Raw genomic sequence first — 27973 nt, 5'->3', positions numbered from 1 at the left:
CCTTTAAGATAAAGTTCACCCTCCTCAGATTTGTATCATAATTACCTGGTTACACATCTTTCTTTTCCTTTCCACTGGGAAATGCTTGAGTACACAAAGCTAGTTACTGCAAACTTAAAACCAAAATCTAGATCTCTTGCTTGAAATATTTGTAATGATACACAGGGTAGTCAGAATGAGCATTTTCTTATATTAATACCCTCAAAAAGTTTACTAGTCAATGGGAAAAGCTAAGCTGGGATCTCTCAGGCCTTAGTTTTTGGTCACCACACTTAGAAGGTCAAATCACTGGTTATCATGCAAGACCATTTGAACAGTGTTCCACAAAGAGTTGTTGGGTCACAACCTGCTGCTTTGTAGATGCCCATTTACCAACCAAGGTTATTAAGATTGTTTGCTTGAGCACCTAGTAATGCTCAAGGAATCAGGTAAGACATTATCGCACATGTATTCCATGAAAATTCTGTGAAAGAAACTGTATCTGCCATGTCTAGGAATATATTATGGGCCTTAATTTATTCAGTTCTTATAACAACCTGATGAGATAAGTTTCTTTCCAGAAGTAGAAATTTGAAAATCATAGAAATTAAATACTGTGCCCACATAGCTACTGGGTGGTAGAACCAGAATTCACAGAATATTATGACAGCAAATATGGGATTTTTTCCACTGTACCACAAGCCTAAAGAGACTATCATCATATTTTGTTAGTCTAGAAGAGGTATGCTATTTTGTAAGAATCCATTACCAAAATGAGATCTCATGAGGTAAAAATCCTAAAGCTTTCTGCCTCAACATTACTATGATTTCTGAAACTGTTTTCTATATAGAAATACATTTATAGAATCTGGCATAGAATTTACTTGTCTTGTTCTGGGTTTGCCGGCTCTTACTTTTGTAACACTTCTTTCCTTCTAATTTTATTTTTACTCTAGGCTTTAGATTATGAGCAACTACAAAATGTGCAACTTGGTATCGCTGTCAAAAACAAAGCTGAATTTCACCAATCAATTATCTCTCAATATCGAATCCAGTCAACTCCAGTCACAATTCAGGTAATAAATGTGAAAGAAGGAATTGCATTTCGTCCCTCTTCTAAGACATTTACTGTACAGAAAGGCATAAGTAGTAAAAAATTGGCCAATTATATCCTGGGAACATATCAAGCCATCGATGAAGACACTGGCAAAGCTGCCTCGAATGTCAGGTAGGACTATTTTTACCTCTTATTGTTCCTTGTTGTAGTTTTAAGCTATAGACTATTACAAAATAACACAGAATTTATTATATATCAAAAATACAAAGAAACACAAAAGTGGCCAAGATAAGGAATTGGATAATTCAAGAAGACACATGTAGCTAAACCATTAGAATATGCAGTGCTACAAGCAAAGATAACCTAAACACAAACTGAAATAGTAACTAAGAGAAGAGTGCCTTAGCCTGTCTAGAAAAAACAAGAAAAAGTTTCACAGAAACTTCCAGTTGAGTCTTAAAAAAGGAGAATGTTTAACCAAAAGAACAAATTTCAAGTAGACAGAACTGCAACATGCTGAGACACATAAGCCTAACATTTAAGAACACCTTTATAAAGGTCAAGGGCACAGTTATTATTTTATTCTATTGCAGAAAGAAGAAAGTTGAAAACTCGGACTAACACATACTTAAGGATTCTGAAATACTGCTCATTCAGGCTAATATGTTGATTTTCTAGTCCTATAAAAGCATATTTCAATGTCATATTAAATATAAATGTATTAAAAATAAAATGAGTCGTTTCCATTCAATGTGTAACATAAACAATTTCTTACTGTTTTCTATGTATGACAGATATGCCATGGGACATAACAGTGGCGGTTTTCTAATCATAGATTCAAAAACTGCACAAATCAAATTCAACAAAAACATAGATCGAGATTTTGCTTTCATAGTTAACAAGACAATCACAGCTGAGGTTCTGGCCATAGATGGTAAGAGAAATATTTTCATTTATTTTAGAAAAAAATGTTACTCCAGTTGGTATTTCTTCATAAACAGATGGTTATGACTATTTAATATATAACCTTTATCTTTAGGTAGGAAAGTTATCTTAGGGGCCTTGGATCTCAAATCTAAGGCAATGGAATCCTGAATAGAAGATTGAGCATTCCAGCTTGTCAGTGGAATATGTAGTACTAGTGAATTTTGTATTCTGATCCGATGGTTTCCTATGGTTATGGCAGGAATTTTTAGACACACAGAAATTCCTGGATTTGAGAGGATAGATAAAGATTCATATAGAAAGCCCATTAGAGAAGCTCAACTCAAATGTGAGGTGCCTCTGTGAGTTAGTTATAAAGACCTCATTTGCTTTTATCATTGTACAATAAAATCTCCTTTTCTAGAATGTTTTTAAAGTATATATATAATAGTCATTGAATGCATATGTTTCCCTAGGTATGAAATTATTTTAACAACAAATGAAAACAAACAAAAAACACCAGGAAAGCATACCACCTGGGATTAGAGCAAAGAACACTAAGGGAAACAACAGAAATTACTCATAATTCCATTCACTGAGAAGGTTTTATTTTATTGTTTTTTATAATATCATCAGTATTCTTAAATTTCTTTCCATAAATTTTTATTTGTATAGTAAAAACAGATAATCATTTATTCCAAATATGTGGGCTCAAGCTTTAGAGGAAAAGTCTTTCATACAGTGTTGGACTTACACAATAGGACACATTTCAAAAAGCTATTATTTTTGTGTGTTGATTTGATTTTTAATCAGTGAATAATTCATCATCTTATAGGACTTGGCTTCAAGCATATTAAATTAATAGCCAGCACCACTCATTAGAGATACCAGCCAATTTGGCATATTTAAATTTGCTTTTTACCAAATTAGTTGTAGGATGGCAACTCTTACTTCTGAGAATATTAAATATAATTTTTCATGAGAAGACACACTAACTTGGTCACTACCAGAGAAGTAGTAGAGAAGTTACTTGGCTACCATGAGAGAAATTTAAAAGATTTATTTTGCTTCTTATAACTTGTCTTCTACATCTACTTAACTCTAAAATGTCATTTTCACAGAAAACACCGGTAAAACTTCCACAGGCACTGTATCTGTTGAAGTACCAGATTTTAATGAAAATTGTCCGAAAATTGTCCTTGAAAAGGAAACAATTTGTAGTTCATCACCTTCAGTTGTTGTCTCAGCTAGAGCACGGGACAACGATAGATATTCTGGCCCTTACACATTTTTGCTGGAGGAACAACCGCTCAAGTTGCCAGTTTTGTGGAGAATCACAGAACTAAATGGTAAGTAAAGTTGCTTCCATAAATAAAAGTCACTTCTTTAGGTTTCCAGAAGGACAACAGCTCATTTGGGAGCAGGTCCTTTCCAAGCATAATTGAAAAAATTCTTTGCAACTAAGACGTGGTCCTAACCTTTTGGATCTCTGCTCACTACAGAGGGGAAAAAAAATATGATACACATTAACACCATTTACTATTTTCAGTTTTCCATGTGGAATCTGTTTTTTTTTAAATATTTTTTATATTTTAATGTGTTTACTTCTACCTACACAGCACATCAAAAAAGATCAGAGCTAAACATCTATTTTATTAAAGAGCTGTCTAGATTTCTAAATATATAAACTTCTCCAAAATGGGCAGCACTGAGCAGATATGAAGCAATGGAAAAGGCTGCCAGATCAAGGCCTGTATGTGGTACTTAGTCTGCCATTAGTCACCGATCTTGAGAGACCATGGTGAACTCGAATTCATAAACTCATTGCCCAGTACAGAAAAGCTAATCCATCCTTCTTTTTTCCCTCATCTTTATCATGCTAATTTTATATTCCCTATGTTTTCCAGCAGTCTCAAAGAAGCAAACATTAGACTAACTACGAATTTCCCTTTCTAGATTTTATAATGACCATCAGGCTGCTTCTCCAAATCCCTTGTCAACTAATTCACTTTTCTTTGGTCCTTTGCTGAACCAGTCTTGCTTTCTTTCAATCATATGATCTACGGTGCCTTCCAGTCATAAGCATCAGCCGCTGCCAGAGGACCAAAAGGATCTTATCCTCCACGGCCTTCTTCCCTTGGGTCTTACCTATCCTGTGTGGGGACCTAATCTCTTAATTATGCATGTAGCATTTGGCTCCAACTGGGTTTACCAGATACATAACCAAAGAGGTTGCTTAAAGAAACATCAGAGAGAGCCAGGACTTGGCACTTGACACACCTTCTCCCAGAGGCTGGACAAAGCTACACTGCCTTGCCCGGGCAGGCCAGGCACAATATGAAAAAGGGCTCGTGAGCTAAAGAACGCTTCAAGCAACACAGCACTGCAGCTTACTAGAGCTGCCGCTGGGATCCTACTTAGAAAGGGGGAAAGTAGCAATGGTGAATAGAAAGCAGTGGATGTGCAGGATGAGATAGGGTGCAGGCCATCACCACAAAGGAATCCTGCACAGTGGGCTCCAGGCTCTCTGGATAATGACTGCCAGGAGCTATAGAAGTAGCAGCAGCAGAGCAGACTCTCAGTCTTGGTAACTGAGGCACAAAAACATGGCGTGAAGCGGACACAAGAGAAAGCCACGGCAGGAGTTCAGAGACTAATCCAGACATACAGGAGAGTGGCTAAGTCTCAAGAGAGGGGGCCTGATATTTAAAAGATGCCCGTCTCCCATCTTCTTTGGTCAGAAAAGCACTGTGGAGAATAATGAGCCCATTTTGGACAGAGATAAGGCCAAGGAGGTAGGGGCAGACAGACTTATCAAACGTAAACCCTTTGTAACCTCATAAATGCCCAAATTTTACTCTTCTTTCATTCCCGTTATTTGTTACAGTGATCTCTAGGGCAACTCTAGCACTGTCAACAAAAATGTTTTAAGAGCTAAAGCCACCCATTGATTTCTATGATTGTTTTTCTCCAGCTACCTCAGCACTGCTAAGAGGCCAGGAGCAGATTGCTCCTGGGGAATACAGAATTCCCCTCCTCGTTACGGACAGACAGTCCAGACAATGCGAGACCCCAGAGAGCTTGACTCTGGAAGTCTGCCAGTGTGATGACAGGGACATCTGCAGGACTTCTGACACCAGCACAGACCATGAGCCCATATACGAGACGCTGTCATCATGGGAACTGGGACCTGCTGCCATCGGCCTTATCATCCTTGGTCTTCTGATGCTTCTGCGTGAGTGCACTGTTATTTCATTATGTTGAAGTTTTCATTCATGAAAATCGTGGTCAGAGGTCTTCATGCTGCCAGCAATCATTGCCAAAAGCATAAAGATCCATACACTCTCATGGTTTGATAGGCAAAGCTAAAGGAAAATGGCATTTTCAGGAAGAATGTGAAACGTTTAAGTTGTCACCTACTAACAATCTATATCGGTAGCACAGCAAATCAAGTCATATATTCCAGATGTTTAAAAAACAGCACAAAGGGGGTGCAATGGTGGCTCAGTGGCAGAATCTTCACCTGCCATACCGGGGACCTGGGTTTGATTCCTGGTGCCTGCCCATGAAAAAAAAAAAAAAACCCACAACACAAGAACTATGATTACTTTCCAGAAACCTACAACCTCCAAATGGGTTCCTAGGCCAGATAAGTCCTGAAACCCAGAGGGGCCAGCCTCTCCAGAACATCAACTAGTTCCATCTTCCTATCCCATATTATCAACAGTCCTTTCCAACATGAAAAAGTTAGATTGGGCATAGTCCAAATACCTCTAAAGATTGGGCGAAAGATCAGATGAGAAGATGGAGCTATAGCAGAGAAGACAGAATTTAATAAGTGATTATGACTGCTGAATCATTATATTGATATTTCTTTTAGTCTTCAGTGTCTTAGAGCAGCTAGAAGGAAAAACTTAAAATTGTGGAACCATAACCCCTACCAAACTCTGAAATCTGTTCTACAACGAATTATTGTGGTATGCTTTGAAATTTATTGCTTTTTTGTATATATGTTATTTTTCACAATTAAAAAAAAGCACAAGAGAATCAGGAGGAGAAAAAAAATAATTCATTAACACTCTCTATGTACAGCCAAGAATGTTCCCAGTCCAGATAATGACTTTATCCCATAGTAAAGCTCTTTCTTAAGTATTTTATTGATCTTCAAGTCTCATGAAGTGCTAAAATGAAGAGGTTACTCATCAAATAAATTTAGGGAAAATGTATAGAATATTACAGGCTTCAAGCTTTATAATGTTCATTAACAAATCAAACTCTGAGAAGTTATTGTTTAATCCAGCATTTCTTTAAAACTTTCCCACACGAAAAATGCACCCTCTTTGGGGGTTTCACACTGAATAGGATAAAGTTTCATTGAACACATTAAAGAAGACTACACACATGTAATTTCCCAATACAAGCAAAAACTATTTTATTCAATAGACAGATTTCTGAAAAATTGCATTTGAATCAAAGTCTTGTGAACCAAATCAGACTTTGAATGTCATACAGTAAAATAGAACTCTTATTTTGTATTGTGACAAATACATGCATAAGTGAGAAATCTTTGATAAATTCACAGTCACTTCCCTAATTTTATTACAGAATCATAAGACTTTTCAAATTAAAATGAATTTTAATGATGACCAAGTCCACTCCACCCTCAATTTTTTTTAATTTATGAAATATTTTTTAAGTATTTTAAAACCTCAGAAAAGTAGATAATATTATAGACAAGCATACATATAATCATCACTCAGGCTTAAAAGATCTTAATGTTTGCTATATTTTCTGTATCAGGTTTAAAAAGAAAGAAAAAATTATAGATACAGGCTGTGGCTTCCCACACACATACCATATCTTTCTCTTTCTCCTTCCCCGGAGGCATTTACTATCCTGAAGTAATCATATATCACTCTATTTAATAGCTGAAATCAACAAACATAGAGTTTAAATTTTCTGCTATCTTGTTAGCCAACTACAACAACAAAGATTTTTCAAGTACCTATATGTGAGTCTACGCAGGCTAGATTCTAACTGAAAAAAATAAAATGCTATTCTGATTTTCATGCAATTCATAGACCTATACATGTATAACTACATGAAAACAGTTATAAAGCTATAATAGTAGAAAATACAAAATAAGAGGGGATATTAGAGAAAGCTTCACAGAATAGGGGAATGGTCAAATTGAATGAGTAGGAAATAAGCACAAAAGGAGGGAAGGGTGCCAGTATGAGCCAAGGACCAGAAAATGCTTGTCATGTTTTAGGAATCATGCAGCTTTGGGAGACTAATGCATGGGTAAACTGCAGAAAATGAAGATGATGGAAAGTGTGCTGGGACTAATTTAAAAGAGCTATACATACACAGCATGGTGTTTGGACTATGAGCTATGAGAAAGGGGAGTTACTGAAGGTATCTGAATAAAAGACTAGCACGATTGTATTCACATTTTAGAAAGAACTCTGGGAGCAATGTGTATTTTAAATTAGAAGGAAAGAATAGTTAGGAGGTTATTGTAATAGAACAGGAGATATGATGGAGGGCAGATTTAGAGATTGATGTGAGAGAGGAAAGGAAAGCACAGGTGCCCAAGGATGGATAGGAAGAATGGAAAATAAGTCCAAAGGAAACTAAGGTTTCTATGCCTGGCAGTCAGTGGTAGCTGCAGCCATTAACCAAAACTGAAAACATCAGAGGAAGCTCAGGTTTGAGTTTGATTTTGAAATGTTGGGTTCTGAATTGTGTGGCATGTCCAAATATGCGTGGCTACGACATATTAGGTATTATGAAAAGGATGGCAGTCAGAGGAAATATACTGTGCTATTTCCAAAATAATAACTACTTCATTTGATCTTATGGTTTGCAAAAACACCATTTGCACAACACAACATACCATTTCAGTCTATAGAAATACACACAACATTTTTAAAAATTTTCTCTGGAAACATATAGAAACCATACAATGTTACAGACAAGATTTCTAAAAGATTATTATGCCCATCTAAAAATATTGACCATCCAGGTGTACATTCATCATCCTTCAAAACTACTTTGTCAACTCACAATGTTCAACCTTTTCCACACACTTAATAAATCATAGATGTGAGGAAGGTATTAAATAAAGACAGCCTGAAGAAGTATCGCTTATATGAATATTATATTAAATTTTGAGAAACTATATTAATTATGCCCAATCTATTTTATTGTATACACCTGGCCTATTTTTTCATGTGTGTGTGTGTGTGTGTGTGTGTGTGTGTGTGTGTGTGTGTATAAAGAGAGAGAGAGAGAGAGAGAGAGAGAGAACTGACCTAATTTGCATAACTGATGAAGTCCATCCTAATACTGCCAGCAAACCATCATGGCATTCAGTGCTATATTAACTCATTCAATCCTCCCACAAGCCTGTGATATAGATATTATTTATTCCATTTTATGGATGAATTAACTGAGGCAAAGACATTACATAACTTCCCAATGTCATACAGCTAGTGAGTGGTGGAGCCAAAACTCAAACCCTAAAACTCTGACTCCAGAGCCTGTGTTCTTAAACTCCTACATCCAGCTGCCTCAAAGTGGACAGAGTTCAAACATTAGGATACAGGCAACCTGGGAGGCCAGGGGGTTGGCCGTGGCACTGATGAGAGAGCATAGAAAACACCTACTTTCAAGAAAGAATATTTCTCTCTTGGTCCATCAGCATGAGTATGACATTAATCTCTACTGCCAACATGGGACTGATATGCACAGAAGGAATGATTACACAGGCAGGAAGCCCCTCCAACCTAAAGGTTGTTAAATTGCAATTAAGAGTACAGTAATGGTCATTTATTAAATGATCACTCCATTTGCTGAGAGAGTTTTATAGAAAGGCTGCTATCCAGTTCAGAAGTCAGAGTTTACTCAAAACATATCAAAGCATTTAGGTTTGTATTACTGCTTGGACTCCTTCACACACACAAAAATAAATACATAAAAGAAAAAGAAAAACAGGCAGCCAAACAAAAGTAACTGCTATTGCTGGTTAATTACTGTTTACTAAGGAATAGAGACCAGATTCTAAACCATTGTCATGCCCACCTAAAATGTTGGGAACCCACCTGTGTATTCACCCAACATAGCCTCAACATGTACAAACAAATGTAACGGTCACAAAATATACTGAAGAGAAGGAGTGAAGATCCAAACTGCCATGTTTATTTTCCCATTCCTCAAACGGTGCCTATTTTAAGACAACAGTGTACATATAAAATGAGTGATCAGATCTGTCTCCTTCAGTGTCATAATTATATGAAATTTTAGTGTGGTTACCAATTTATGTAAAAACTCATTTTGGCTTCTATTAGGAACTTTCCATAATTACTTAACATATTGCATTATCTTGGTAACATCTTGGACAACTGTCATGTCAAACAGTTCCCAAGGGATTCAAATGTGCTGAAGTTTTGTTTCATTTTGTTTTGCTTATTAGTGGCTCCCCTCCTGCTGCTGACCTGGGGCTGTGGGGCAGGCCCTCTAGGGGGCATTGCAAGTGGATTCATCCCAGTCCCTGATGGTTCCGAAGGAACACTTCATCAGTGGGGAATCGAAGGAGCCCAGCCTGAAGACAAGGTGGGTGTCCAGTGTGTAAAACATTGATCTCAAACATATAGAGAAAAAATCAATTTATATTGAGATAGGAAAAGGGTCAGTGGAATAATTAAAAAATAGACTTCTTGACCATCGATTTGAGAGTCAGTGCTGAAACAGATAGAGCCGTTTGGGAGTTGAGCTCTTCAGATGTCAAACCATAAAAGTGGGTACTCCTGCAAGAATTTGGGTTTCTTTTAATGCCATTTTCAAAAAGCCACAAATCACTATATTGCAATGGAATCTGGTTCACTTTTAAGCATATTTATTTTTCAACATGGTTTTCAGGAAATCACAAATATTTCTGTGCCACTTATAACAGCTAATGGAGCCGAATTCATGGAAAATTCTGGTAAGTGAACATCAAATTTATTTTTGAAAGTGATAATGGCTTAAATAAGAAGTATTCAAAAGAATGCTCGAAAGTGTTTTCTCAGTAATGTGCATGTGTGTGCATGTGGTAGGAAATGTTACTATTGAAATAGGAAACCCTGGTTTAAAATAAGCACATTACTCAACTCCTTGTCATATCTCTGGCTTCAAAGAGTTCATCAACCCCCTAATACCACCATTTTAAAAATCTGAAGTTATTAAACTTTTCCAAACTTTAATAAACTGAAGTATGGCTCTCAGGCAATAAATTATCATTTCTTAATCAGGAAAGATTTTAGACATATAAAAAATATAAAGGAAAATATGACAAACATATACATAGCCACCATTCAACCGTATCTATTCTTAATATTTGGTCATATTAAAGTTCATGTGGGAACATCTTTAAACCTGTTTCCCTTTTTTTCTTCCCCAGAGTAATAGTAATCTGATTTAGGTCCAATAACTAATTTTGTGTTCAGTCACAATAGGATGGGATCACTCATTTTGCCAGACAGGTGAATTTGTTTATTTCTTTGCTTTTACGAAGTGACTGTCTTATTCATATTAGCTCCATGTCATAACTAAGTGTAAGCTAGAGGAACAATAAGAGCTGATGCCTATTACTAAGATTTTTCTTAATTTTATACTCACCAATAAATTGCTTCTTCATGTCCAACCTGCAAACATTTACATGACTTCTCCCCAAATATGTAACTACCTCCCTTTGTCAGCTACCATATCCTCACCTGCTTCTCCCATTATAATTATACAGCACTAAGTTATAGAGAAATATATTCAGGATTCTTTATAAAAATAGCTTTCTGTGAAAGTACAATGTAACAGGCAGAACAGTCATAATTCATCAAATTTTCTTTAAGTACCAAACCACCAAATTAGCATTTGCTAATTTCCATGATTATATTAGAGCTGTTTCCTCTCTACTTCTTCAATGAATCAATATGACTGCTTAATTATAATTTCCCTTTTTCATGAAGACAAAACAGTCATGGAAAACAGCCTTCCACAGTTGTTTGTCAAATATTTTCTGTTTTAATTTTTCCATTTCTGATTCTTGTCACTGCAAATCTATTTCCTTTGAACTCTTACTTAATATTAATTAATTAATTAAAGAACTTACTTTTCTACCACTATCCCCACGTCTGTTACTGCATATCACAGACTGTAGGATCTTCTTATCACTCCTACTCACATAATTTACATTTCTCCCACTTAGTTGCTTTACCTAACTATCAAAGACTAGTCCAAAAATACAGTAAATCACAGCATGAAATGTTCGGGAATTTTCTCTCCTGTTTTTAGAAGTCTGTACAAATACATACGCAGGAGGGACAGTGGCAGAAGGAGCTTCAGGAATAGAACTGACTACCAGGCTTGGGGCAGCTACGGGATCTGGGACCGCTGCAGGATTTGGAGCAGCTGCTGGCCTTGGCACCTGCTCTGCCGGACAGTCCGGGACAATGAGAACGAGGCATTCCACTGGAGGAACCAACAGGGACTATGCAGAGGGAGCAATCAACGTGAATTTCCTGGAGTCCTACTTTTCTCAGGTAATTTGGCAGAAAACTTTTATGTGCCATTAACTTATTTACATTAAAGATCTTTTTTATTTAACTATACAATTTTACAGTTTTTTTCTACAGTTTGTTTAAATGTAAGGAAAAAATACGTTTTCTTCCTGCCCTAATAATACTAATAACCAAAGGTGTGCCAAAATTATGTCATTTGTCAAAGGGAGAATGGGTAGACAGCCACAAAGTGAGAGAATATAGCAAGAGGTACCTCATCCCTCCAATTGGAAAAACAACTTTTTTAAAATACAAAGCAGAGCACAGTTCATGTTGTATTTCCTATACAATAAAGATTGTCTGAATATGTGAGCATATAATTTTCTGAAAGCATTCTTCACATTTTCAAAAGCGTCCATGCCCCCCAAAAGTTAAAGTACCACTGAATAAATGACCCCAAAACACATAGGAACAAGAAGGAAAGAGATTGAAATTCAGTGATGAGAAGAACGAAGTGTCAGGAAGTACAGAACAGAGAAATGACAAGGGTGCAAGAACAGAGAAGACTTTGGGATGTGGATTGCTCGTCTTTTGTTTGGTAACCAAAGATTAGCAAGCTAAGAGGCATGGTTAGAATGGATGTCACATCTACGTAGAACTATTGCATGCCAGGGTCTGTCCCGGTGTCAGAGCTAATGAAAGTAGTCACTGTGTTTGAGAAGGGACTGGCTTGTTTGAGATTAAGACTCTTGGAATATTCCAAGGTGTAAGGTGGACCCTAGTACAGAGGAGTCTCCCACAATGTTTGTGGAGACCAGGAAAAGGCCCCATCTGGTTAAGAGCTGTCTCAGACAGTGCACGGTGGGTTACCTCGCCACCCCAAATCCAGGCATACATTAATTCAAGCAAACCCAGAGAACTTACACTCAGTCCTGTGAATAACCCCTTGCTATTAGTAGACATAAATTCAGGTAAATGCTTTCAAAATTGCAAACTAAAACATGAGCCTAAGCTAGACTCAATCTTTTTTTAACGTAATTTTATTGAGATATATTATATATTTACATACTATATAATCATCCAAATTGTACAATCAGTAGTTCACAATATCATCATATAGTTGTGCATTTATCATTGCAACTGATTTTTTTTTGTTGTTTTTTGTTTGTTTAATATTTTGTTGAGAAATCTTCACACACATACATTCCATACATGGTGTACAATCAGTGGCTCACAATATCATCACATAGTTACCATGATCATTTTTTAGAACATTTGCATCACTCCAGAAAAAAGAAATAAAAAGAAAAAAGAAAAAAACTCATACATACCATACCCCTTACCCCTCTCTCTCACTGACCACTAGTATTTTCATCTACCCAATTTATTTTACTTTTGTCCCCCTTATTATTTATTTCTTATCAGTATTTTTTAATTTTTTTATTAATTTTTAAATTAAAAAATATGACAAGAAAGAAGCACATTCTTAACATACAATCATTCTGTTCTACATATATAATCAGTAATTCACAATATCATCACATAGTTATCGCAACTGATTTTTAAACATTTTCATTACTCAAAAAAAAATAAAAGTAAAAAGAACACCCAAAACATCCCATGCCCCTTTCCCCTTATTATTTATTTATTTATTTTCCTACTCATCTGTCCATACACTGGATAAAGGGAGTGTCAGTCACAAGGTTTTCACAGTCATACAGTCACACTTTAAAAGCTCTGTAGTTATTCCATCACCTTTAAGAATGAAGGCTATTAAATAACAGTTCAACATAGACTCAATCTTGAGGGAGTTTAGCCACACTGGTCCAAACACCTGATAACTTCTTGACAGCTGGTATAAAGAGTATTCCTTTACTTCTATGGATTACTTAATTTGTGCATTTATGGTCAAACCTTGAGTTCTAGGAACAGTATTCTATTCTTCAAATGAGTCTTTCTAAAATGCATTTTTCCCATTTTCCTCCATCTTTAGAAAGCATTTGCCTGTGCAGAGAAAGATGACAACCAGGAAGCAAATGACTGTCTGCTGATCTATGACAATGAAGGAATGGATGCTCCAAGTTCTCCTGTGGGATCTCTGGGTTGTTGCAGTTTTATTGCCGATGAACTGGATGACACCTTCTTGGACTCCTTAGGCCCCAAATTTAAAAAGCTTGCAGAGATAAGCTTAGGTGTTGATGACGAAGCCAAACAATCTCAGCTACCCACCAAAGACAGTGGTTCTGGGATTGAATCCTCTGGCCATTGTGTAGAAGTCCAGCAGGCAGGAACTGTTAGGTGCCAGACTTTGCAAGATAGTCAAGGAGCTTCTGCTCTGTCTGCTTCTGGGTCTGTCCTCCAGCCAGCCACTTCCATGCCTGGCCCTCTGCACTGTGATAACTATTTGGTAGCGGAGACTTACTCGACTTCTGGTTCCTTTGTGCAATCTTCCACTGCAGGCTTTGATCCAACTCTTTTACCAAATGTAATAGTGACAGAAAGAGTAATTTGTCCTGGCAACCTACAAGGTCCAATGGAGTTACAAGGGTCACATACAGTGATCTGTACAGAAGATCCTTGCTCCCGTTTGATATGACCAGCATGACCTGGAAAAACATGCTGCCTAAATCTTAAATGGTTGCTACAAAATAGCATAGCAAAGCTCACAGTATTGTTCTAATTTGGCACTTATTAGCTACTCTCATTAACTGATCATAGTTATCATTTAAATTTTCTAGCTCATATCCTAAAACTGGGTTGCTGTCCCTATTAATTCTCGAATACTATTCAAATTGCAGTAAATCGTAATATTTTTCAAAAACTCTTAGAATCATCTAGGACAGGAGAATATATTAAACATTTTAAACATCTGTTTTTGCAGTGCAAAAGGAAAATCTTTATCACTTTAAAATGCAATATGGTTTAGTGTATTCAACACTTGGAGTCGAGAGCCCCAATTCTTGTCTCTGTCACCTTTTCCTCTATCATAACGATGTCAGAATCATGAAATATTAGTTAATGCATTTTGATTTGCTTGGGGAAAGGGAAGCATTTGCAGTTGAGGTTTTTTTCTTTTTTCCATCTTCTTGGTGCTGGGAGAATGTAAGTGCTTCTTTTGCTCAAATTAAGTGCTATGGGTTTATGCATCTACATTGCTATATCTATATTCTTCATAATCTCACAATAAGATAATTTTGAAAAAGAAGCATCATAGAAAATTTAGGAAAGTTTTATATGTTGTAAATAATATTTTGTGTTTTTTTGTAATCATCTTGAAAGGATCTATCTAAAGAAAATATTTTACAACTGACCTCTCTCTTACACACTTCTCATTCTCTAAATGTCATTGGGAAAATGTCACTTACATATGACATATAGTGATGATTATTATGTTAACAGTGTCTACAGACCTTGTAGGAAATCAAAACTTGGCTTTTTTCACAACTAAAAGGGCCTCTAACCAGAATAGTGTATTGTAATATTTGTGAATATGTATTATAAGCAGCACCTCAGGAAAAGAGTGAAATCAGGAAATAATCTTCTGGTCAAAAGGGCAATGGGAGAGAGATTATCTATAACCTCTATTTTTTTATTGTGAAATATATACAAAAAAACAATAAATTTCAAAGTAAATTTTAACAAGTAGTTACAGAACAAATTTCAAAGTTTGTATGGGTTACCATTCCACAATTTCAGGTTTTTCCTTCTAGCTGCTCCAAGACACTAGAGACTAAGAAGAAATATCAATATAATGATTCAGTAGTCATACTCACTTGTTAAATCCTAACTTCTCTATTATAACCCCTCTTTCTCCTTTGACCCTTATCCCAATCTTTAGGGATATTTGAATTATGCCCGTTCTAACCTTTCCATGCAGAAAAGGGGTGTTGGCAATATTGGATGGAGGATCGAACTGGTTGATATTCTGGAAGAAACTAGCACCTTTGGGTTTCAGGACTTATTCTGGCCTAGGAGGTATCTGAAGATTTTAGGTTTCTGAAAAGTAAATTTAGTGTGTGCAACTTTTGTAGGATCTCATATAGAGCCCCGGGTGTTCTTTAGGGTTAACAGGAATGATGCTGGTTGGGGTTTGGCAAAAAGTGGCAATTAGCAATATCTAGCTGAAGCTTGCATGAGAGCATCCTCCAGAATAGCCTCTCCACTCTGTTTGAACTCTCTTAGCCACTGATACCTTATTTTGTTACATTTATCTTCCCCCTTTTGGTCAGGAAGGCATTGTCAATTCTACTGCCAAGTAACCTCTATTTTTTTTTTAAGCCTTACCACTTCTAAATGAAACAGCTATGGCAATTTAATTCTCGAATGTAGCAATGTTTGTTTAGTTAAGGTTAGAACATATCATTTCATGCTTGTTGCAATGATATAATGCAGTTCTTCAAGTCATTCTTGATCATTCAGCATGTTCACCCTTTTGCCCATAGAGCACCTGTCCCACCTGCTTAAAGGATTATTGCTTTGGCTGAGTCTTTACAAGGCCATTGTCCAGCTCCATTTTCTCTCAATGTACATAAAGTATAGAATTTTAATTTTTCTTTCTTGTTTTTTGCAGTATTCAAAACCTATATTTGTTTTTTCAAATGGAATGCAAAGAAATTATATGTTTGTATTTAAACCTAGAATGGTGCAAACCTCAGTATACCTGGGGGAATGAGACCTCCTAAATTCCCCTACCCCTAGTGTTCTTCCTTCTTCCTGACACCATGACTACCAAAAAGGCATGTGCTAGGAGAGCCTGAGAAAGAGCAGGCAGTCTGTCCTTCCACAGCAGAGCCCTCAAGGTGCCTCTGTGGAGGTGAGAGGAACAGACCCTGGTGGATAAACCTGATGAGAACTGAGGAAATTGCCGTTGCTATCAATGCTGGTGCCTCTTGCTTCTCAGCAGAAGCTCAGTCCAAGGTCTAGAGCATACGATTGATTTGCTATCTCTATTTATACATGAGGATTAAGTTAATAATAATAGTACTAATAGCCCTTCTTTAAAGTTCAAGGGTATATGCCGGATCTTCAAAAGATTTTTATTTTTGCAGCTTAAAATCCAACTTATCATGAAACAGGAATTTTACTGCATTGTCAAACTGTAAATGAAATCATACCACAGTGGTAGAGGTTACATAAATGAAAATTTTCAATTAAGTATTTTTAAATAAAAAATATCAGTCTTATCTAGGAGGACTTAACATTGGTTTGCCATGTAAAATTAAATTCAAAGTAAAAACCAATCTATTTTTTCACCAAAAATAAAAATTGTGATAATCAGAAAAAAAGTTTTAATGTAGCTTTACTTGATGTATATATTTTCAATTATAAATATATAGCAAAATTGTAACAGTGTAACCTTGTCATAATAAAATCATTTGACAACAAATGTATGAATATTTCCTTAACTATTTGGTAACAACTGAATTTACCCTCTATAATTAACAGTTATTGAGAAATACGATGTAAGACAGTTACTTATATATCTATTTTTCTTCAGCATTTTACATTTTATCCAAGGTGGTATGTTTTCTCCTCACAGATAGGAAAGAATTATCTGGGACCTCAGGATGTCTTCAGGTGGAGACAGTTCCTGCAGTGGGAGCTGGATGAGATCAGAGCAGAAAGACTTCGCTAACTGGAAGCTTTAATCGTGTTTTGTTTGTTTGGTAATTTGGAATGATCTCTCAGGCAAAAGTTTTGACATTCTAAGATGAATCAGAGAGAAAAACTGGAGTGAAGAGAAGGTAATGTTTCTCACCTAATGTGATGAAAGAAATGTACAATGCCCCATCACTCCCTAAATACCTGCGCCTTTATCTTTCCCTTTAAAAGAATTTCATAGAACAAGTTCCTTCGGTATTTTGGATTCATATCTGGCTGACCTCCTCCTCCTTGAAGGTGGATGATGAGACCTGGTCCTAAGGCATGAATGTGGAAGCCAGATTAGAGAGGATGCTGGGTATGGAAGCCCAGTGGATGGCATAATCTGAATTTCCAAATCAATCAGGTAAAGGAAAGTCATACTGGTATGTTCCAAAATATTACCAACCGCTTCCATTCATAGAAAGTGCAAGGAACAAACAGAGCAAAATCAATTTGCCTTATTCTGGGGACTTTCAAAAATTAAGTGAGAGTAAAAGGAACACATTCTATGACTAGCTTCAATGCAACTAATAATTAAGAAACAAGTAAAAGTTAAAGATCTTTCCTTCTATTTCTGGACAATTCAGCATCTTCTCAATTCCTTTACTGGGTATACAAAGAATAATTTGGATTTAGAGATTATACTGTTTAACAGCTGTTCAATACATAGTCTTAGATAATTTTATGTAAGAGGAATAATAGACAAGAAAGAAGACAAACAATCATTTAAATTCCAGGTGCCAGGACTGACATATTTGCCATGATGAACATTGAAAGAACGTCTGTTTTGCCTGATCCAGATACACTGAGATTTCATGCATGGCCAGGATATCAGCCATTCTCTGGTTAGTGTCTTTATTTTTTTTTTTTTCATAAATTTATATATTTTTTAATGGGTGCAAAGCAAAAATGAAATCTAGACACAATAGACATGTAGTTTAAACTCAAAAGAATGATATAAAAAGCGCAAAATTAACACAATTACCAGAGCAGGTAGAATAAGATGTGGCATGCTATTTTGTTAAGGACAAGTCAGGAGATGTTCATGAATATAATAGGATATGATGAGACAGGCAAAGAAAACCTACTAAAGGTTTCCAAAAACCAAAATTATTACTGGAAGACTTAACAAAATTTTAAAATCTCATCCCCATACTATAAAAAATAATAGTATATTATATTTTAATAGTTGACAAAAGTTAAGCCTAAAAAGGTTTTTATTTTGTTGTGCTTTTTAATTGTATATTTACGCTCACAGTAAAGAGGTCAAGCTTTGGAGTCAGACTACTTGAGTTCAAATCCTAGCTTCTCTACTTACTAGCTATGCGTCTTAGGGCAAATTATTTATTCTCTCTGTACCTCTCTGGACTATTATTATGGAGATAATAACAGTCCTTCTCCTGGAGTTTCTGTAAAGAAGCTACAAGACTACCTTTGGCATGCAGTAAGTGCTCATGAAAATTGGCTCCTTTCATTGTTTTTATTATTATATTTTAAATCTTCAAAATGTACTCAACTCAAAAAAATTGAGTGCTGGCATACAAAGTACTGTAATTCTAGAATTATAAAACCTTTGTATTATCTGATCCAAAGCCTTCTTTTTGCAAATGCTCAAACTAAGGCTAAGAGGTAAGTTGTTGATCAATGGCAGAGCTATGAATTCACTAGGTTAACTCTCTTTCTGATACTCCAAACTGTGACTGTACAATTTCTTTTTCACTTATCTTTTGACTTAGCCACAAGGCTTGTCCTATCTAATCTACTCTGCATGGGAAATTTCTGTAACTACATAGGCAAATAAAGATGAAGTAATCCACGTAGAGTTAACTTGTATAGACAAACTGATAAAAATCACCAAATGATTACAGTTTTCTAATTGCATTTCCTTGGAAAAGTAATACGGGCTTCAAAATGGAGGACTTTGAATCATTTTATTTAGGGTACACTAATTTAAATGTGCCGGGATGGTGAAAATTTTATCTGTAATATTGCACTGTGCTGGCAACATGACAATGGGCACTTGAGAGGATTTTTCCTTAAGAATTATGTATTTCCTTAAGAATTATGTATTACCACTAATAGATAAGGGCAGTGGACTAACTTTGCAAGATAAAAATTTAATTGAAAATTAGCATTATTAGTAACTCTACCTCCAAGGCAATATACACTATTCTATTAATAGTTATTAACTGCATTAAAAAGTAATCATATTTTTCCATTAATTTCTATGTGATTTATGGTGCCCAGTTGCTGACTTAGTGAAAAAGAGTTTTATCACAAAAGCTAATTGGCCTAACATAAAATGGGAGGAAGTAAAATTTTTCTTTACCTTTCCATGTTTTTTCCTTATTTATAGGGCACAATATGCTCAACATTTTCCTATTTCACTACCTCCTGCTTCCTCTAAAATCCTGACCATAACTAGTTGTTTTAAATTTGTTTGACAAATTGTCAGGATAAGATACAAATGACAGAAAACATTTTGTTACTCCTCTAAGGAAGATGTGTCTTAAATACTTAGAATGTCTGCTGACTCAGGAAACAAAGTAAAACTTCATTTATCACTTGGCTATAATCAGGAATTTGAGTGTTCTGTGGGTGGGCACTTTCCCATGCCCCCCAAATCAATATTTGGTATCCATCCATGCAGGACCATCCCTGTGATTCCGGTCTGGCTTTCTGGCCAGTTGACCTAATACACCTCATTTCCATGAAATCAAAGTAAATAAATGCTCTATAAAGGTCCCACCAGCTTGTTATTCCTGAAAGTCAAGCCAAAATTGTACTCTGAACTTCTTTGTTTTTTGTTTTGTTTTGTTTTAGGGCTGGGGAGAGTGCTTGTTTCTTTTTTGGATGAGTTATTCATAGTTCTAAAGTGAAAATTCAAGGTATGAAGAATAAACTATAATCTGTGGATTTAAGCTCCGAATTAATGAAAATTCCACAAAAACCCACCGAGCCCCTTGTATAATCCACAGAGCCGTTCTTGACAAGAACTTTCACAAGGATTTTACTTTACATCTTCAGGGTAACATGGTTTTGCTTAACTTGTTGACTTGTCGTCAAGTCTATTCATTACTTCAGATGAACGTTCCAATCCTAAAGTTAAGAAAGAAATACAATGATATGCTTTCTTCTTCTTTCATACCTGCAGGAGACTCAGTCACAAGAAGTCTTTGTTGATTGACCTACCTTTATTGTACCTGATTCTGCATGAAATGGGTATGACTCTCTCCAAAGGTATGATATTATTGTGGTTCTCTGTCAGTAGAAGTTCAATTAAGAGAACTCTATCTAAAAAAAAAAAAGATGTTATGGTAAATTGACACATAATTGCCTAGCAAAACAAGAGGTTAACTTTAAAGACCTATAGTAATGTTCACTATGGAAAAAAAATGTTTTAATCAGAATACCCTCAGATAAACAGGGCATTCTGGGATCACCAAATCTAAATTATCTAGAGCAATATTTTCCTGTTACCTTCTTTGTATCAAACTTTTGCTTAACTGATTTAATGTTTGAACATAGTTCAAATAAAGCCTCGACTTTAAGTGGGGAATTTGAAATGATGAAACTCAAGCTGAGTCTGCTACAAAAAACAGAACATTAAAAAACGAGCATTTTCCTGAAATGCTCAGACAACAGACAAAGTTATAGATCTCTACTTCTACAATATCTAAAGGACTGCTTCAACTCTCCAATTTCCTGGGCATAGAAGTGACTAATGTGATTAAATTATGATTATTTATCATATTATGAGGCTTTCAATTACTTCTGTTACAGAGTAAATGTCCTACATAGAAGTAATTTTCCACTAATCATATCTATCTTGGGAATTAATTCAAGAATATCAATATTATAACTTTTAGTTAGCACAGCTTATACAAGTCTGTCCTCCAAAGCAATGATTCCCAATAATTTTTCTGCTTGATGCTTGGGACAGATGACATATGCCATCCCCTGGGCAATCTTCTACTGAGCCTCTTTCTGCCTTCTTTGCTGGAATGCTACCCCCTTTCTCCACTTGGATGGAGGTAGTAGCATCACTGTAAAATAATCTTAAATGTTCTCTAATCATTTTTAAAGTAAATCATTCACATACTCCAGAATTTTATTAACAAATTACTACATTGGCTCTTATAGTACCAAAATTAAAAGACATCACCAAAAACTAAGTTTGAAAGTAAATTAATTTGGTGATTTAATTTTGTTGGATCTTTGTTCTTCCTTTAAAATAGAAACTGTTATTTATTTTTAAGATTCTGCATCTCTCTCTAATGAAGTGTTCATAATCATCATTCTTGATAGATTTAGGTCTTTTTAAAAAAACCTGATTCATCTTTATTGTCTATGTATACTGTCGATACATTGAACACAGAATTTCCCATCTTAACCATCCTCGAGCGTTTTTTCCCATGGAATCCACACTCACAATGTCACGCTACCAACTACCGTCCATTACCAAGACGTCTTCACGAGTCCACACAGAAACTGTGTTTATTAACCAATAAATCCCCATTCTCGTATTTTAGGTAGATTTGAAAAGATCTTTAAATCCAACGTTTTACTTCCAGATCTGTTTTCCAGAGTTAGTGCAGCATTCATATTTTACTTTATTATTATACATAAGGGTGTCCCTTGTCTATGCACAAATTAATGAAATAGCTGCTGAGAGAACAGGGTTGGTGTTTTATTTTTATGTATTTTGAGGTCTTTTTCTGCATATCTCCCTAGGCTCATTAGTCACTTTCGGTCAGTGTGATAGTTTCTGTTCTGACACTCTCAGTAAACATTCCTCTGCCTGCCCATTAAAACCCTATGAGCCCTGACTTACTGAAGATGAATCGCAGCCCAGTAATGCTGTTGGTCCAGTGCTCCTGTCTTTAAAAGCCACTATCTCCCTTATCTTTCCAAGAATTCCCATAAACAAATACTAGGGTGAAATCAAAGGCATTGATTTATCATGAAATCAGAAAATGTAGTGGGATAGATAAACTGAACATTCCTGCAATGAATGCTTGCTCTGTTTGTCTCCAGGGGGAAAGGGACTTTACTAAATTATTGGTGTTTTCTCACTTCATTCCTGCTGAAAGAAAGGGAATCTTTAAGGAGAGAAAGACTGCAGAAAGGGTCTCAACGGGCCTCTGAACTCCCTCCAAACTTTACCCTGTTCACCTGGTCTTAGCAAGACCCATCCTAGATAAAGCTGGGGGTAGGAGAAATTTGTCATTGTGAACCAAGCCTTCCCACCGCACTCCCACCTCAGTATGATGACATCTCCTCACATGCTTCCAGAAATCTGCTGTCTCCCTGTTCTTTTCTCCCTTACCCACATTTTCCACAAAAGGAAAAAACAACAACAGCAAAAACCTGCTTTTCAAAATAACCTTGAAAATGTATTCCCTTATTCATTCACACGTTCAACTATTTATTGAATGCCTCCGATGTGTCAGGCACCAGGCGAGGTGCCCTCACGAAGTTTACACCCTAGTGAACAGCAATGGAAAATAAACAAGTGAATACATAGTCTATTAGGTTGTGATGTACCAAAAAAGAAAAATAAAGTAGGAAAGGGGGAAAGGGAGCTTTGGGAGGGGGGCTAATTTCAGTTTCAAAATGGGTGGTGAGAAAAGACCTCACTGAGAAGGTAACGTTTGAAAGGGAAAAAAAAAAAATGGGGAAGAAGTTAACCTTGTAAATGCCTAGAGATGAAAGTCTAGGGAAAGAGAACAGAAAGTGCAAAGGCTCTAAGGTGGAGCCCAGACGATGTTTGTGGTGTCATACCAAGATGTAAATAACTGATAAGAGGTTAACATATTATTCTCCCAGTAATATGCATTTAACAGCGAAGGCAGCTTTAAGCTAAAGGATTCCAGGCATTAGTGAGTAGGCAGGAGAGGCGTTCTGATGGGCCATCAGGGCTTCCTGAGGTCTCCCACACAGTTGCCTGCTTTTCATTTGCCTCAACCCAGTATTTTTATACGGTAATCACATTTTAAAACTAGCGTGACATTTTAAAAAACGAATTCTTTTAAGATGTGTTCAGTTCTCGACTTAGACCCCAAAATAGGCAATTTTGTTTTTTCCACTGCTCCAAATCCACTTTTGCAGCTGTTTTATCTTCCCTAGATTCTTCTCTTCCCCATGAACATTGTTAGCAGTTTCGTTAAAGTCTGTTGCTCATGGATTTTGAATTCAGGCGGTCAGTCCTCACAGACTGACTCACAAGGGCGCAGCTCAGTTACACACAGTGATTCACTCACTGTGGCTCTCTCTCTTTTGGGTGTTGGTGTCTGAGTCTGGGGCACTCAGGGCTGGCTGTTTCTGCTTCCAAAGCACAGTGACTGGTCATTAAGGTTGTGCTGGCTTCTCTGAACTAGGCTATAGGGCTTGGTTTTGATTATTACTCTGTCAGATCTAGCTCAGAAGGGCCTCAAAGCTTTTTCCACCCTGTTACTGGAGGCATTCTCCACTCCCTCTGCAAACCTACCAATGCTCCACTCACACTGCCTAAGGCAGGGTTAGCTGTTGGTCCACCTATCTGGAGAGCCCATTAAAATCTCAAGGTCCTGACTCCCAGTCTCCATGATGCTGCTCATGTCTTGGCTTCTTTGGCATAAGACCGTAGTTCCTTTTCCAGGATTAAGGGAAAGGTCAATCCTTAGTGAGCTCTCTGTTCTCAACTGAGAACAAATTCCTCCAACTTTACTCTGTTGATCTTCCTCTTGGCTACACTCAACCCCAGGTACACCCTGGACACTTAGATCTCTTAACATAGCCAAGCCACTCGGCAACCGTTATGCATATCTATTACCTGTTTTCCTTGTCTTTCTCCTGGGCTGCAAGGTTGCGGGGGCAGGGGGTGGGAAGGACATACCCATGTGTATACACATATGCATGTGTGTAACATGTGGGTGCTTACACACACACACACACACACATTTTCTGACCAGGACCACTATTAATTCACTCATAATGGATATTCCAAGCACTATCCCCTACAACACTCCTTTTTCACTTATAATAAGTTCCTTTTAGTATGTGGGCTTGGTTCAACAAATGTTTGTAGATCATCTTGTATGTGCTGCGCCCATAATGAATATGATATGGATAAGATATGATAATGAATATGATATGACCTCTGCTCTCAAGGGATCAACAGTCTTGAGAGAGAGGAGTGGGTAGAATAACAGACATGGAGAAAATGCCATAAACCACAATGTGATTGCTGTTATGCTGCTTGTATGAATCATTTGAATAGGGTCACAGAGAATGGAGGGAGAAGTAGTTCACCGATATGGGCAGCACGGAAAAAGCAGAATTGAGGATGACTCTCAGGGTGCCTGCCAGAGTGACTAAGTTAACAAGTCTGGCACACACTGAGTTAAGGCAGGGGGTAAGAAACCAATAATGAAAGATCAGAGAGATAGGAAGAAATTTAGACAATTTCTACCTGCCAAATCTACCTGCAGCTGTGTTCTCCTTATTTCTAACTTCTTACTAGACTTTTCTAATAGGATATTCCTTCACTACCTCAAATTCAAAAAATTTACATACCCAAAAGTTTTTGTTTCTGAATTCCCTGTTGGCCTATTTCATACTTTGTCCTGTGTTCACATTCCTTTCATGAACCAAAGTTCCGTGAGTAAACCTCCTGTTCCTACATACACATATGCAAAAAATTTTTATGTTGTAAAAGGTACAACAGAGACAGAATAGTCTCTAATGAGCTAGTCACCATGAGGATTTTCTCACCTGGGTGTATGTGTGAAGCAAGGCATTCTACGAAACATAACTCAGGGAAACATATAACTAGATGTTAACACTAATAATTTGCAGGAAGTATGTTTTGAACTGATAAATTATAAGTGCCTTCAGAAAAATACATTTACCATTCTACTTAACTAACATAAGGGGGAAACCCTGTAAATCAAATCTTTCACATCTTATTAACACTTAGGGTTATTTTAAAGCAATCATTAGTGCACAGTTGTTTTTTGTGCACAGAGATTTATGAAATAGAGCTTTCTTTCATTCCAGTGTAAAAGAGAGTTCAGGAGCTAGAGGAATAGTTGTGTTATCTGACTCGTGACAAGCCCCTGCAACTCAATGAGTCAAGAGCTTTAGAATTTTTTATGTAGAATTAATTCAAGAATGACATAGTATTGCACTGGATAGTGCATGTATTGATACCTTCTGAGAATACATTGGTATAAACATCTTATAGAGGAATGCTGTGGTGAAACTGTCAAGTGTCCCAGGAGAGTTTGAATAATCTGACAGAAATAAAACATGCATTAGTTATTTCTCATTCTGGAAGCTACAATTATCTTCATCACTAAGTAAAAACCCAAGTCTGGATAATGAGGCATAAATACTTGTCTACAGGATTCACTGCAAGAGCATTAATTTTAGTCAGGGCTGAGATATAGTTTACTGAGATGATTTGTTCAACTGTTTTGGTAGAACCTGCCTTGTTTAATTAGGAGTTTTCCCAGCACGATGATGTATGAGAATTATCACAAAGGTGTGCTACGACCTACCAATACCTCGAGAGAAAGAAGTAGAAACTAGACGGCATTACTTCTTTTCTGAAGACAGCAATATAACCAATATTTGTTGAAGGTCTCCCATGATTTAGAACACTGTTCTAAACACTGGGAACTGAGTGGTGTGCTAAGCAGACACTCGTCCTAGAAGCTTAGTCCTCTATGAACTTAACAAGCAGCACTTAAAGAACAGCACTTAATTACTCGGTAATTAAGCCCTAAACATATAGAAGAGAATGTGGTTCTTCCAGCTCAGGAACTGGCGGGCTCATTGGGGGCTGGTAAAGAAAGAAAACTGGGAAGATTAGAATTAAAGAGAAAGGTAGGAGAGGGGCACTTGAGGAGAAAGACGGAGGCACTTTTAATAAAAACTATGCTATTTTGGCCAAATTTAATACCAAATTTATCTTTCTGGTTTCAAATCAAATCTTTATACTTATAAACTCTTCATCTATTTCAGTATCAAGTTACTTTTCTTAGAACTTTCCTAATCTGGTACTGTTTCTAGCGTGAAGACCTCTGTGCTGATTTGAAAGTGTTGTGTACCGCAGAAAAGCCATATCCTTTAATTCTGATTCAACATTGTAGGGAGGAAACCTTTGATTAGATTGTTTCCATGGAGATTGGCAGGCTCACTGTGGCTGTGGCTTTTGATTAGCTGGAGATGTAACTCCACCCATTCAAGGTGGGTCTTGATTGTTTTACTAGAGTCTTCTGAAAGGAGAAACATTTTGGAAAAATCTCAGGTGCAGATACTTGGAGAACATTTGCTTCAGAACTAACATAGATGTTTGGTAATGCAGAAGTTCCAGCATACAGCTGCTTCAGAGACGCAGCCATGTGGAGATGCTTAGAGTGCTGACAGAGAGAGTGCAGCCTAGTCATAGACATTTGGAGATGCAGAACCCAGCAGACATCACTATGTGCCTTCCCATGAGAGCCATGAGATGCTAAGCACGCCAGAACCCAGAGTTGTACCCCAGAGGAGCTAAGTTAAGATCCATATGGCCAAGAGGCACATGAAGAGATGCTCAATGTCCCTGGCCATTAGAGAAATGCAAATCAAAACCACAATGAGATATCATCTCACACCCACCAGAATGGCCATTATCAACAAAACAGAAAATGACAAGTGCTGGAGAGGATGCAGAGAAAGAGGCACACTTATCCACTGTTGGTGGGAATGTCAAAGGGTGCAACCACTGTGGAAGGCAGTTTGGCGGTTCCTCAAAAAGCTGAATATAGAACTGCCATACGACCCAGCAATACCATTGCTAGGTATCTACTCAAAGGACTTAAGGGCAAAGACACAAACGGACATTTGCACACCAATGTTTATAGCAGCATTATTTACAATTGCAAAGAGATGGAAACAGCCAAAATCTCCATCAACAGAAGAGTGGCTAAACAAACTGTGGTATATACATACGATGGAATATTATGCAGCCTTAAGACAAGATAAACTTATGAACCATGTAATAACATGGATGGACCTAGAGAATATTATGCTGAGTGAATCCAGCCAAAAACTAAAGGACAAATACTGTATGGTCCCACTGATGTGAACGGACATTCGAGAATAAACTTGAAATATGTCATTGGTAACAGAGTTCAGCAGGAGTTAGAAACAGGGTAAGACAATGGGTAATTGAAGGTGAAGGGATACAGACTGTGCAACAGGACTAGATACAAAAACTCAAAAATGGACAGCACAATAATACCTAATTGTAAAGTAATCATGTTAAAACACTGAATGAAGCTGCATCTGAGCTATAGGTTTTTGTTTTGTTTTGTGTTGTTTTGTTTTGATTTTACTATTATTACTTTTATTTTTTTCTCTATATTAACATTCTATATCTTTTTCGGTTATGTTGCTAGTTCTTCTAAACCAATGCAAATGTACTAAGAAATGATGATCATGCATCTATGTGATGATGTTAAGAATTAATGATTGCATGTGTAGAATGGTATGATCTCTAAATGTTGGGTTAATTTCTTTTTTTCCGTTAATTAAAAAAAAGAGAGAAGGGATAATTGGAGATGAAGGGATACAGACTGTACAACGGGACTGGATATAAAAACTCAGAAATGGACAGCACAATACTACCCAATTGTAATGCAATTATGTTAAAACACTGAATGAAGCTGCATGTGAGGTATAGGTTTTTTGTTTTTGTTTTTTTTGTTTTTTTTCTTTCTATTATTGTTTTAATTCTTATTCTGTTGTCTTTTTATTTCTTTTTCTAAATCGATGCAAATGTACTAAGAAATGATGAATATGCAAC

The 27973-nt window shown here is 36.6% G+C and overlaps 1 protein-coding gene across 1 annotated transcript in view; it reads left to right on the top strand.

Moving 5' to 3' along the window:
• DSG3 (desmoglein 3) overlaps positions 1 to 16871 on the top strand; it is a 34887-nt gene extending 18016 nt beyond the window's left edge. Inside the window, exons 10-17 of the mRNA XM_077135718.1 lie at positions 936 to 1207; positions 1831 to 1970; positions 3082 to 3309; positions 4935 to 5195; positions 9438 to 9577; positions 9884 to 9947; positions 11291 to 11538; positions 13490 to 16871. Coding sequence (XP_076991833.1) covers positions 936 to 1207; positions 1831 to 1970; positions 3082 to 3309; positions 4935 to 5195; positions 9438 to 9577; positions 9884 to 9947; positions 11291 to 11538; positions 13490 to 14092 — 1956 coding nt within the window. The 3' untranslated portion in view covers positions 14093 to 16871. The remainder of the gene's footprint in view (positions 1 to 935; positions 1208 to 1830; positions 1971 to 3081; positions 3310 to 4934; positions 5196 to 9437; positions 9578 to 9883; positions 9948 to 11290; positions 11539 to 13489) is intronic.
• Positions 16872 to 27973: the final 11102 nt, after the last annotated feature.

The sequence above is a fragment of the Tamandua tetradactyla genome, chromosome 18 (assembly GCF_023851605.1).
Source record: "Tamandua tetradactyla isolate mTamTet1 chromosome 18, mTamTet1.pri, whole genome shotgun sequence".
NCBI lineage: Eukaryota > Metazoa > Chordata > Mammalia > Pilosa > Myrmecophagidae > Tamandua > Tamandua tetradactyla.
The sequence above is the reverse complement of the archived record's forward strand: the minus strand, read 5'-3'. Positions and strand labels throughout refer to the sequence as shown.